The sequence below is a fragment of the Mirounga leonina genome, unplaced genomic scaffold (genome assembly GCF_011800145.1).
Source record: "Mirounga leonina isolate KUSES-001 unplaced genomic scaffold, KU_Mleo_1.0 Mir_115, whole genome shotgun sequence".
NCBI lineage: Eukaryota > Metazoa > Chordata > Mammalia > Carnivora > Phocidae > Mirounga > Mirounga leonina.
This window is the reverse complement of record NW_023270268.1, coordinates 37,609,704-37,623,306: the sequence shown is the minus strand read 5'-3', so window position 1 is coordinate 37,623,306 and position 13,603 is coordinate 37,609,704. Positions and strand designations below refer to the sequence as shown.

General features: G+C 37.0%; 1 protein-coding gene across 3 annotated transcripts in view; it reads left to right on the top strand.

The window, feature by feature from the left end:
- The window catches only part of XRN1 (5'-3' exoribonuclease 1), a 114,899-nt gene that overhangs the window by 41,539 nt on the left and 59,757 nt on the right, over positions 1 to 13,603 (top strand). For all 3 annotated transcript variants that reach the window (XM_034996221.1, XM_034996212.1, XM_034996230.1), the window contains exons 19-20: positions 4,739 to 4,842; positions 8,038 to 8,169. In XM_034996221.1, coding sequence (XP_034852112.1) covers positions 4,739 to 4,842; positions 8,038 to 8,169 — 236 coding nt within the window. The remainder of the gene's footprint in view (positions 1 to 4,738; positions 4,843 to 8,037; positions 8,170 to 13,603) is intronic.

Sequence of the window (13,603 nt, the reverse complement as noted above, 5' to 3'; positions counted from 1 at the left end):
AGCAAGGGGTGATGGCTGAGGCCTTGGGGCTTATTTTCCTGAAGAAAATTGACTCTGAGAGTTCAAGTCTCAGCACGAAGAAATACCCATAGTGGAAAAGGAACCAGTGAAAAAGACAATAGTGTTCAGAGAGGTGAGAGAGAATGATTTCTAAGTTAGGTAATATCACAGAAGCATGAAGTAGATACTACATACAGTGCAAGAATAAAAACTAAAACAAGGTCTGTGAATTTGTCCTTCAGGCATCATTATTGGCCTTTGAGGATTTCATTCCTAACTCCTAAGAACTAGTTGGTGGGTCTAAGTAGATGGAAAGTAGAAGTAGCAGGAATTAGGCCCTTGGTTAGGAAGATTATCATTGAAAAGAAGTCTAGAAACATAACTGTAGGTAGAGAAGAGACAGTTTAACAAGCTAAATCCATACAAAAGGAGAGAGGTAGAGCTAATGGAGGAAGGAGGTCTTAAAGACACTAGAGGGAAGGAATCTTAATGATAACAAGACCCCATGTGAGGTATTAAGGGATCTCGTTTTAGGCTTAATCTGAGGATTAATTTGAGAAATGACTTTTCCTTCAAAAACTAAAGGGAAGAGTGGGAGAATGAAAGAAGAAATAGATGTATAGAAGGGAAAAAGATAATTATGGGATGCTAGCTCTAATGTTGAAACTTGTTTTATTTATCAGAATAGTCATTCTTTTGTTTTATATGTTCACATTAAGAGATGTCTAAATATAACTAAGTTACTGCAAAAAGTCTAAAAATAGTCATCTGTAATTGTTAAAGAAATATTTGCTAATAATGATTAAGCATAATAAACAGAAAAGAATTGAATGAGAATTTGTATTTAAATTTCAGTTGCTACCACAAAGTTGTTGTTGTTTAACCAATAATAATGATAATGTTTCCTTTTAAAACCAGAATTTTTACCTATTATTTCATACAGAATATTTATACAGCATTTTATAGTTTATAAAAGCTTTTGTGTATATTATTTTATCACCAAATAAACATTGTGAGGTAGATGTTATTTCTTATTCTCATATAAGAAAACTGTGCCTCAGTGGGGTTTAAATGATTTGCCTACGACTCAATAGCTGGAAAGACATAGAACCCAAATTTGGACCCATGATTCCTAATTTTAAATCTAAGGGTTCTTACTTCATTATGCCAACTACAAACTGAAATGAAGTCAGATTTCTTAGATTCTGTTATCTGATTATGTGATATGAAACAATGAATAATAGCCCTTTTCTAGACATTTCTGCTATTCTTGTCACCTTTCTCAGTCTCCATGAGAAAAATAATCATGAGAATGATAGGATTGTGGAATTTTACAACTGGGTAGAATTTGTAAAGCGTCTATTCCAACTCATTAATTTTACAAATTAAGAAACTTAAATGGAGTTAGCAGCAGAACTAAGAACCTAGGTTTTTTGCTAAACATTATTTCTAGTAATGTTGGCTATTATTATGGACAGTAATACATTACAGGTCAGTGCTCTTCAGTATAATTTCACTGAAACCTATTTTCTCACCAAGTAATTTCATTCAGGATCAAAGTCAGTGGGCCACCCTTTACTAATAAGTGCCATTGCTGTTGAGAAGAGGAGGAGGCAAGCTTCCTGGTGTCATAATGTTTATACTGCAGAATAGTACTTTAAGTGGGTCATAGTTCCTGTCTCATAAGAAGGGATTGGCAGAGGGGAAGGTAAACTTGGTCAGCTTTAACAGATTCATACTAAAATAAAGGGTTAAAGAAAGGCAGATGGGTAAAAACAACAGAAAAATATTTCTTAAAGGAAAGGACAGGGGAATTCTACCAAACATTTAAAGAAGAATTAATACCTATTCTTCTGAAACTGTTCCAAAAAATAGAAATGGAAGGAAAACTTCCAAACTCATTTTATGAGGCCAGCATTACCTTGATCCAAAATCAGACAAAGTCCCCATCAAAAAAGAGAACTACAGACCAATATCCCTGATGAACATGGATGCAGAAATTCTCACCAAAATACTAGCCAATAGGATCCAACAGTATATTAAAAGGATTATTCACCACAACCAAGTGGGATTTATTCCCGGGCTGCAAGGTTGGTTCAACATCCACAAATCAATCAATGTGATACAATACATTACTAAAAGAAAGAACAAGAACCATACGATCCTCTCAATAGATGCAGAAAAAGCATTTGACAAAGTACAGCATCCTTTCTTGATTAAAACTCTTCAGAGTGTAGAGATAGGGGGTACATACCTCAATATCATAAAAGCCATCTATGAAAAATCCACAGCGAATATCATACTCAATGGGGAAAAACTGAGAGCTTTTCCCCTAAGGTCAGGAACGCGGCAGGGATATCCACTACCACCACTGCTATTCAACATAGTACTAGAAGCCCTAGCCTCAGCAGTCAGACAACAAAAAGAAATAAAAGGCATCCGAATAGGCAAAGAAGAAGTCAAACTCTCACTCTTTGCAGGTATGATACATTATGTGGAAAACCCAAAATACTCCACCCCAAAACTGCTAGAACTCATACAGGAATTCAGTAAAGTGGCAGGATATAAAATCAATGCACAGAAATCAGTTGCATTTCTGTACACCAACAACAAGACACAAGAAAGAGAAATTAAGGAGTTGATCCCATTTACAATTGCACCCAAAACCATAAGATACCTAGGAATAAATCTAACCAAAGAGGCAAAGGATCTGTACTCAAAAAACTATAGAATACTCATGAAGGAAATTGAGGAAGACAGAAATGGAAAAACGTTCCATGCTCATGGATTGGAAGAACAAATACTGTGAAAATGTCTATGCTACCTAGAGCAATCTACACACTTAATAAATCCCTATCAAAATACCATCCACTTTTTTCAAAGAAATGGAACAAATAATCCTAAAATTCGTATGAGATCAGAAAAGATGCCAAAGCCAGAGGAATGTTGAAAAAGAACAGCTGGTGGCATCACAATTCCAGACTTCCAGCTCTATTACAAAGCTGTAATCATCAAGACAGTATGGTACTGGCACAAAAACAGACACATAGATCAATGGAACAGAATAGAGAGCCCAGAAATGGACCCTCAACTCTACGGTCAACTAATCTTCCACAACGCAGGAAAGAATATCTGATGGAAAAAAGACAGTCTCTTCAAGAAATGGTGTTGGGAAAATTGGACAGCCACATGCAGAAGAATGAAACTGGACCATTTCCTTACACCACACACAAAAATAGACCCAAAATGGGTGAAAGACCTAAATGTGAGACAGGAGTCCATCAAAATCCTAGAGGAGATCACAGGCAGCAAGCTCTTCTACCTCAGCCGCAGCAACTTCTTCCTAGAAACATCACCAAAGGCAAGGGAAGCAAGGGCAAAAATAAACTCTTGGGACTTCATCAAGATAAAAAGCTTTTGCACAGCAAAGGAAACAGTCAACAAAACCAAAAGACAACTGACAGAATGGGAGAAGATATTTGCAAATGACATATCAGATATAGGGCTAATATCCAAAATCTATAAAAAACTTATCAAACTCAACAATCAAAGAACAAATAATCCAATCAAGAAATGGGCAAAAGACATGAATAGACATTTCTGCCAAGAAGACATCCAAATGGCCAACAGACACATGAAAAAGTGCTCAATGTCGCTTGGCATGAGGGAAATCCAAATCAAAACCTTAATGAGATACCACCTCACACCAGTCAGAATGGCTAAAATTAACAAGTCAGGAAATGACAAGATATTGGCGAGGATGCGGAGAAAGGGGAACCCTCCGACACTGTTGGTGGGAAGGCAAGTTGGTGCAGCCACTCTGGAAAACAGTATGGAGGTTCTTCAAAAAGTTGAAAATAGAGCTACTCTGTGACCCAGCAATTGCGCTACTGGGTATTTACCCCAAAGATACAAATGTAGTGATCCGAAGGGGCATGTACACCCCAATGTTTATAGCAGCAATGTCCACAATAGCCAAACTATGGAAGGAGCCTAGATGTCCATCAACAGAGATGTCCATCAACAGATGAATGGATAAAGAAGATGAGGTATATATATACAATGCAATATTATGCAGCCATCAAAAAAATGAAATCTTGTCATTTGCAACAACGTGGATGGAACTAGAGGGTATTATGCTAACTGAAATAAGTCAATCAGAGAGAGACAAGTATCCTATGATCTCACTGATAGGAGGAATTCTTAATCTCAGGAAACAAACTGAGGGTTGCTGGTGTGGTGGGGGGTGGGAGGGATGGGGTGGCTGGGTGATGGACACTGGGGAGGGTATGTGCTATGGTGAGCACTCTGAATTGTATAAAACTGATGAATCACAGACCTGTACCCTGAAACAAATAATACATTATATGTTAATAAAAAAATAAGGGAAAGGGAAAAAAAAACCTCTAAACAGAAATCCTGGGAAACGTACTAGAAAGAAATAGAGTAGTTAGCAATAAAGGTACAACTTAGAGAAGACAAATTAAGAAAACTAACTGAATTCAAGTGGGTGGAATAATTAGTTGGAGAGTAAAGTTGAGAAGAGCAGGAACTGTAGGGAATAAATGGCTTGAGTGAACAAATGGTAATTTATATCTGTTTTAATGATTAAGGTGAGGTTTTTACTGATTTTAAAGACCTTTATAAACACAGCCAGCTTTTAATTATTTAATTTTGCCTTTGTAAACTTTTCTCTTGGACCTGAAACATGAGTGAACTTTTCTGCTTTTACTTTAAGAGTGTAGAAAATATAGCTTCATCAGTGCTTGGAAAGTCTGTCTTTGTTAATTGGCCTCATCTTGAAGAAGCTAGAGTTGTTGGTATATCAGATGGAGAAACTAAGTAAGTAAGAGTTGATGTATATTTTTTAAATTCATATTTGTTTTGCTTACTTGATGGCTTTTAATGATACTTTTTAAGACTGATATAATTACTGTAAAAATATTTACACTCTATAGTGAAAACAAAAGTCTTCTAATCACATCGCTCGATGTTCAACCATAGTACATCGCTGAAATATTTTAGATGCATTTATCTTTTCCCTTTTGCTTTCTTTTCCTTTTAATAATGTGAAAGTTCTATATCCTAATTTTTTGCTAGCAGTTATTATTATTTAGCAAATATATTTCTCTAACAAGAATGAATAGCATATATAACCTGACCTTTACCATGCCCCTCCCAGATTTCATTTATTTTTTTAAATTTTTTATTGTTATGTTAATCACCATATATTACATCATTAGTTATTTTTTTATTCTTATGTTAATCCCCATACATTACATCATTAGTTTTAGATGAAGTGTTCCATGATTCATTGTTTGTGCATAATTACATCATTAGTTTTTGATATAGTGTTCCATGATTCATTGTGCATAACACCCAGTGCTCCATGCAGAACATGCCCTCTTTAATACCCATCACCAGGCTAACCCATCCTCCCACCCCCCTCCCCTCTAGAACCCTCAGTTTGTTTTTCAGAGTCCATAGTCTCTCGTGGTTCGTCTCCCCCTCCGATTTCCCCCCATTCATTCTTCCCCTCCTGCTATCTTCTTTTTTTTTTTCTTAACATATGTTGCATTATTTGTTTCAGAGGTACAGATCTGTGATTCAACAGTCTTGCGCAATTCACAGCACTCACCATAGCACATACCCTCCCCAATGTCTATCACCCAGCCATCCCATCCCTCCCACCCACCCCCCACCCTGACTCCAGCAACCCTCCGTTTGTTTCCTGAGATTAAGAATTCCTCGTATCAGTGAGGTTATATGATACATGTCTTTCTCTGATAGACTTATTTCGCTCAGCATAACACCCTCCAGTTCCATCCACGTCGTTGCAAATGGCAAGATCTCATTCCTCAGATTTCATTTAAATAATACATCAGTTTTTAAAAATACATAGCTTCTATTTAAGAAATAATTTATTTTATTCAAGTTCACGATCATTTTGTCAATGATTATTTAGACAATTTATTCTTTGTTATCTTTTATCTTTATTTCATGTAAATTTAGTCTGATTGTTGTTATTTTGTTATTTTTCATGTGTCTAGAACCTTTAAAAGTAATTTTTTTCAGAGAAAATTTGCATTTTCTGAGCCATTACATATCCAAGAGATCATTTTTGTTTTCCTCACACATAGGTTTAGAATTTTAGAGGCCCAATCCTTTTTCCTTAGTTCTCTGCAAGCATACTCCAGTTGTGTTCTGTCATATAATTTTGTTGATGAGAGATCAGTGCCATTGTGAATTTTTTTCTTCTGTGGGTATCTGCTTTTGTTGAGGTATCAAGAAATCTTGAGAATTCTTTTCTTTTTTTTAATCATCAGAATTCAATTCCCCTCCCTTTTTATTGAAGTCCAGTTTATCAGTTTTTTTCTTTTACAGATCATACTTTTGATATAAGAACTCTGCCTAGCCCTAGGTCCCATAGCTTTTCTCCTATATTTTCTTCAAAAAGTCTTATAATTTTACCTCATCCTTTTACTTTAAATCCATGATCCATTGTGAATTAATTTTTGTATTAGGTATGAGGTTTAGGTCAAGGTTCATATATTTGCCTATGAATGAATGTTCAGTTGCTCCAGCACCATTTGTTGAAAAGACTGTCCTTCCTCCATTAGATTGCCTTTACACCTTTGTCAAAAATCAGTTGAGCAGCGGGTGCCTGGGTGGCTCAGATGGTTAAGCGTCTGCCTTCGGCTCAGGTCATGATCCCAGGGTCCTGGGATCGAGTCCCGCATCGGGCTCCCTGCTCCTTGGGAGGCTGCTTCTTCCTCTGCCTCTCTCTCTCTCTCTGTCTCTCATGAATAAATACATAAAATCTTTTAAAAAAAAAAAAATCAGTTGAGCATATTTGTGTGGGTCTATTTCTGGTTTTTCCATTTTGTTCCACTTATCTGTATGTCTGTTTTTATGCCAGTACCACCCTGTCTTGTTACTGTAGCTATATATAAGACTCAATGTTAGGCATAAATCTAACAAATTACATATAGGATCTGTATGCTGAAAAAAGCAAAACACTGAGGAAAGAAAGATTGAAATAAATGGTGAGATAAATGGAGATCCGTTTGGATCAAAAGACTCAACATAGTGAAGATACCAAATCTATAAGTTTAAAGCAACGCTTATCAAAATCTCTCCCAGATTTTTATAGATGCAGAACAATGTATTCTAAAATTTATATGGAAAGGCAAAGAACAAAAATAACAATTTTGAAAAATAAGGTAGAAGGAATCACTCCATCTAAGTGTTTAAATTATTTTGGAGCAACTATAAATGATACTGTGTTTTAAATTTTAGTTTCCCCAGCTAGTATCTAGAAATACAATTGATTTCTATATGTCGACTTTATATCCTGGGACCTGGCTGACTAAGCTTACTTCCCTGCCTCTTTTCTTGAAGAGTCCAGACCAATTATTTTGTAGAATTCGGGATTTACCTGGTTGTCTCCTCTTAGTGTCATTTAACTTGGTCCTCCATCCCATATATTTCTTGCCAACTGGAAGTTAGGTATAATGGCTTGATCAGAATCGAGTTAAACTTTTTAGCAAAAATACTTTATTGAATTTAAGCGTATTTTTTTAATTCTTTAAAAATTTATATTATGTAGTTTTTTTTTAAGAGAAAATAAAATTTTTTGGGCGCCTGGGTGCCTCAGTTGGTTAAGCAACTGCCTTCGGCTCAGGTCATGATCCCAGGGTCCTGGCATCGAGCCCCACGTCGGGCTCCCCGCTCAGCTGAAAGCCTGCTTCTCCCTCTCCCTCTGCATGCTGCTCTGCCTACTTGTGCTCTCTCTCTCTGTGTCAAATAAATTAAAAAAAAAAAGAGAGAGAGAAAATAAAATTTTTATATTTGAATGAAAATTTTTACAAGTCCTTGTTCTAAAATTTATGTTACAGTTAAAAAAAAAGGACACCTGGTTTTGTGCTGTTATACAATGTAGAAACCTTTCCACTTTGAAGACTTATACTGCTAGAACACTATATTAAACCATAAATTTGTGGGTAATATAATTTTAATTTTATTTTAATTTTTAAGATTTTACTTGGAAGAACCTCCAGGAACACAGAAGCTTTATTTGGGAAGAACTGCCCCACCATCTAAAGTGGTCCATCTTGGAGACAAAGAACAATCTAACTGGACAAAAGAAGTACAAGGAATTTCAGAATAGTGAGTGTCATAAATGTATTTAATGTCATAGAACTAGAATGTGATCTAATGTACTTGTTCTCAAGCTAATTTCCTGCTTAAATAGTAATCACTATGAATACTGACTACATCTTCATTTTATGTTCCAAAGAAAACAATGAGTTCTAGTTTAAAATAACACCTGATTAGGAGCCATTATAGCCTTGCCCAGTTTGTCACTAAAATACTTCGTGATGTACAAAAAAGGGTACAATCATATAATACTAGGAATAACAGTTAATAATAGTTAATAGGTTGCCATTGAATTTCTTGGCCACATGTAAGTAATGAAAATAGGAAGGAAAATTTTCCTCTGTTCCTCACCTGCTCACTCTCCTACCTTCCCTGCTCATTCTCCTACCTTCCCTACACCTAAGTCCCTTATGCCCCTGAATTCAGAAATGCTAGGTCTATACCAGCCAAATAACTAAGACGCTAGCCCTCCTCCATGATCCCACCATGACTCACCTTTCTTCATCCAAGTACTAGAATTCTCTAAACCAAAACAGAATAATAGAGACTGGCAATAGCACATGGAATGGTGTTAGAAATGTATATCCATTACCCTTCCTGTTAAAACTATGACATCCATTGGTAAATGGGGAATTTAAGGAGATGCCTCTTACACAATTTTGGAGCCAATACCAGGCTATAATATCCTTATTCAAAGATGAGTAAACAGGGAAAATGTAAAAAGACAATAAAAAACCATCCAGCATAGGATGGATGGCGTAGTCAGTTAAGCATCCAACTCTTGGTTTCGGCTCAGGTTGTGATCTCAGGGTTGTGAGATGGAGCCCATGTCAGGCTCTGCACTCAGCATGGAGTCTGCTTGAGATTCTCTCTCCCTCTCCACCTGCCCCTCCCCCTGCTTGCACTGCACACACTTTGTCTTTCTCTCTCTCTCAAATAAATAAATAAATCTTTAAAAAAAAAAAATCCAGCATAAAACGAGATAAACGTAGCTCTCGGGAGGTAGAGCTATTTTTGCCTTCTGACAGTACAAATTAGATATCCCTGTCATAGTTCATACTATACTGAATTTTATTTTATAGTTCATAAATAAAAATCACAATAATAAATTTATTTGTGTGATTACTTTAATGACCATTTCCTTAGATAGTATGCTCCGTAAGGGTAGGGACCACATCTCTTTTTGTTATTACTCTGTTCTCATTCCTTGGCTAATGCTAAAGCACTCAATGAATATATATTTGTTTAAGTGAACAGAGATTGTTTTGTTCAACTCCTTTGAAAAGAAACTTCTTCAGAATACTACAAGAGTTTAGACATTTGTTCATGTGTTCAGCAATTATTGATACTTGCTAGGTTTAGTAGTTGGCACTGTAGATACCATGGTGAATAAAATCACACAGTCCACACTCACCCATAGCAGGAAGGAAAAAATGAAGGGGGGAATCAGAGGGGGAGGCGAGCCATGAGAGACTATGGACTCTGAGAAACAAACTGAGGGTTCTAGAGGGGAGGGGCATGGGAGGATGGGTTAGCCTGGTGATGGGTATTTAAGAGGGCACGTACTGAATGGAGCACTGGGTGTTATATGCAAACAATCATGGAACGCTACATCAAAAACTAATGATGTAATGTATGGTGATTAACATAACATAATAAAATTTAAAAAAAAATTTTTTTTAAATCACACAGTCCCTACACTCATGAAACTTACGGCTGGTAGATGAGAAATGGGCATTAATGTCTTGTATGAATTTTTTTTTTTAAGATTTATTTATTTGAAAGAGAGAGAGCGTATGTGTGAGTGGGGGAAGGGGCAGAGGGAGAGAATATCCAAGCCAACTCCCACTGAGCGTGGAGCCCAATGCAGGGCTCAATCTCAGGAGCCATGAGATCAGAACCTGAGCCGAATCTAAGAGTCAGACATTTAACTGAGCCACCCAGGTGCCCCATCTTGTGTGAATTTTTGATCAAACTGTAATTATGATAATTGCTTTCAAGGAGTAGTTCTCTACACTTGATCTTAGCCAAAAGGCCGAGAAGCGATCAAGGAGTAGTTCTCTGAGACCATATAAAAGAGGAGTTAGACTTAGTTAAGGAGGCATTTGCCTTAGAGAAAACTTAGTAGAGGAAAATGTTGATTAAACTGGTATCTGGGTAGGAGTTAGGCAAAGAGTGAAAAGGGAGGATGTTTCAGGATGAGAGAAAGGTACGTACAAAGTCCCTATGGCAAGTGGAAAAGTAGCATGTGTAACATTAATGATAATGACCAATGTGGCTCGAGTGTTGGAACCAAAAAGGAACCCTAATGAGGAAGATGAGGCAACAAAGGAAAAAGAACGAGGCAATCTGAGAGGTAGAACAGCCAGGAAAGAGCTACCTCATGCAAATCAAAGAAAAAGAGTGAAGAATAAGGGAATAAGTCATGTCAAATGTTATGAAGAAGATTAAGCAAGAGCTATTCTGATTGAGCAGTGGGGCTGCAAGCCAGACTAGTATGGGTGGAGGAGTGATTGAGAGTAACAGAAATGGAGACATAATAGGAATAAACGACTTGAAACTTCAGTTGTGAAGTAAACCAAAAACTCTTGACCCCTTGTTCTACTTGATCTTCTATGATGGCCACAAAGAGCAGAGATAACAATGAAAGCAGCACACTGCTGCTGAAGTTGATGGCAATATAGCTGGTTCACACAAAAAATGATTTTTGGTGCCTGCCAGTTCAGGATCTCTTGTTAACCAAGTAGGGTAGACAAGGCTATGTGGATTCATAAGCAGGTTTATTTATTCTGGTTACCACTTTCTTAGACTGCTTTTTTTTTTTTACCACCATATTCCTCCCTCATATCACCTCGCGTTTTGTCCCCTCCTCCTACACCTCCCCAGCTCTTCTATAATCTGTCTTCTAAGGTGAAATTCACAAGGCCTCTCGTACTCTGCCCCTGAGGGTTTGGTTTACTTTACTTGTGATTTTGCACATTATATCAGCATGAGGATCTCATGGCTCTAATGATTAGGAGTAATGCTTATGCAGACCCTCCTTAACTCTAAGACTTCTACAGCAAGAATGTAGAACCTACTACTTATTTCACTTATCTCTCCATATATCTTACTAACCCAGACATGTTCTCCTAAGTTCAGTACATCATTTTTTTGTGAATGTAACATATGACATATTTCCATGAGTACCAAATTATGTGATTTTATTTTTAGAAACCCTCTAACTAAGTACATTTGACAGTGTTCATACCTTTTGTATTCCTGTGTAACAGATTTCCTTTCCGATGAAAACTACCATTAAGACATAGCTGAAGAAGGACTTTGTGTTTGGTTTATTCAGAGAGATAGGATCATGTGTAAAAACAAATGAGAAGAGAGGTGCAATATTCAAAAGAAAGAAAACAATATATTTGAAGGATGGAACAAGATAGATTCTTAAAGAATATAAAAGATAGTTCCTCCATTTTAAACAGGATGGTATACAAATATAGGTTGGTATGTGTGTTTGGCATGGGGCAGATGAGAAGCTCTCATTGGATGCCTTTTGTTTTCTTTGTAAAGTGAATGTTGAATTTAGCTATTGAGAATGGAGGCAGGGAAAGGGAGGTTGGTCTTAAATTTGAGTAAAGTAGAGGAGGTTTGAAAATAGTAGGGGAGCAACTGGCTGGCTCATTCAGAAGAATGTGTGACTCTTGATCTTGGGGTCATGAGTTCGAGCCCCATATCGGGTGTAGAGATTACTTACATAAATAAATAAACTTTAAAAAGAAATAGTCCTTGGGGAAAATGGAAGAGTATCAATTGATCAGAAAAACATGTTTGAATTCTAGGCAATATTGAGGGCCCTTTTTGAAGTTGATCAGTTACAGGCCTAGAAAAAGCAGAGAGATTTAACCAGCACTGGATTTTGCTAGATGGATATAATGAAAAGACAAAGAGGCAAAGAAGTTTAGGATATTGGTGGGAATGTTACTAAATAGTGGACAATGGAATCTAAGTGGGATATTAAGAGAAGTAAAGAAAGTAGAAGGTTAAGTTAATAGTTTCAGAGAAAGTAGAAGGGTCAGTGGATTGGAGATCCCAAATTAAGTTAATCATAAAGTGGTTGAACAAACAAGTTGGATGGAAAAATTTTTAGACAATAAGATGTTGGGATTAATGATTTTGGAGGTGAAACCATTATGGGTGCTGTCATGACCCAAGTCATAGCCATAGGATTAGATGGCTGAAGTGGAATGGAAAAAAAAGGTTATTGGCAATAAGGAGATTGTGAAACTAAATTCCTGAGGTCTTAGGTAAGTTATTTATGTAAACACTGAAGGCATTCTGGAAGATGGTGGACATAAGGGTAGAATGGAAAAGAGTAGAGTAGTTTACTATGAAGGATTTGAATGTCACAGTGGGTTGTAAGAACACCAACACCCTCTCCTAGCCCATATACAGTGTGAAAACAAACAGCTACTCCTTGAGAGGGCTACACAGAGAATTGATGAAACCTTCAGTTAAAGAGGTTGCTATTGAGGATATAATGGAGTGAAAGGGATTAGGAATTGGAGAAAGAAGACAAGAAGAAAGACACAAGGAAGTACTTTATGGGATGCTATGGAGAAGATGATGCACTTGGAAGATAATTTGGAGTTCCAAAACCTTGTACCTCAAACAAGCAAGAGATGAATCAACCAAAAAAATGTGGTTACTAAAGGATTGGTGATAAACACCAATTATTAATAAATTATTAAAATACAGAATTATATTTTAAGTACTAACTCTCATTTTACATGAGAGAAAGTTAAAGGATAGTTTTGTTTATAATTTAGAAAAGAAGAGATATAGTAAGTATCTTTAAAAATTTAATGCCCCACATCAGTTACGTTAACGCTTGGAACCTGCACTAGAGAGACAAGCCCCAAAACATCTGGCTTTGAAAACCAATAGAGCTTGTGTCCAGGAGAAACATAGAGCTGTAGGAAATGGAGATTCTGCTCTTAAAGAGCTCCCACGTGGACTCCATTATCCCAGGACCCTGGTAGGGTAAAAGCTGAAGTTTGTAAAGTGCCAAGACCATATGGGAAGGACATTGATTTGCTAACCTTAGGTAACTGTTGGAGGGACAGGGGCCTGTTGGAATTCTTTCCAGGGACTGAGGCATTGACAGGTGCCATTTTTGCATTCTTCCTCTACCTTGCTAGTGCCAAAGTTGGCAGGTGCCATTTTTGTAGTCTCCCTATATAGTAAAATAACACTAATATAATGTTGTATGCCCAATTATACTTCAATTAAAAAAGAAAGAATACAGACTAGGGGCACCTGGCTACTCAGTAGAGCACGCGACTCTAATCTCAAGGTCGTGAGTTTGAGCCCCACACTGGGGGTAGAGTTTACTTTAAATAAACACAGGTGGGGCGCCTGGGTGGCTCAGTCGTTAAGCGTCTGCCTTCAGCTC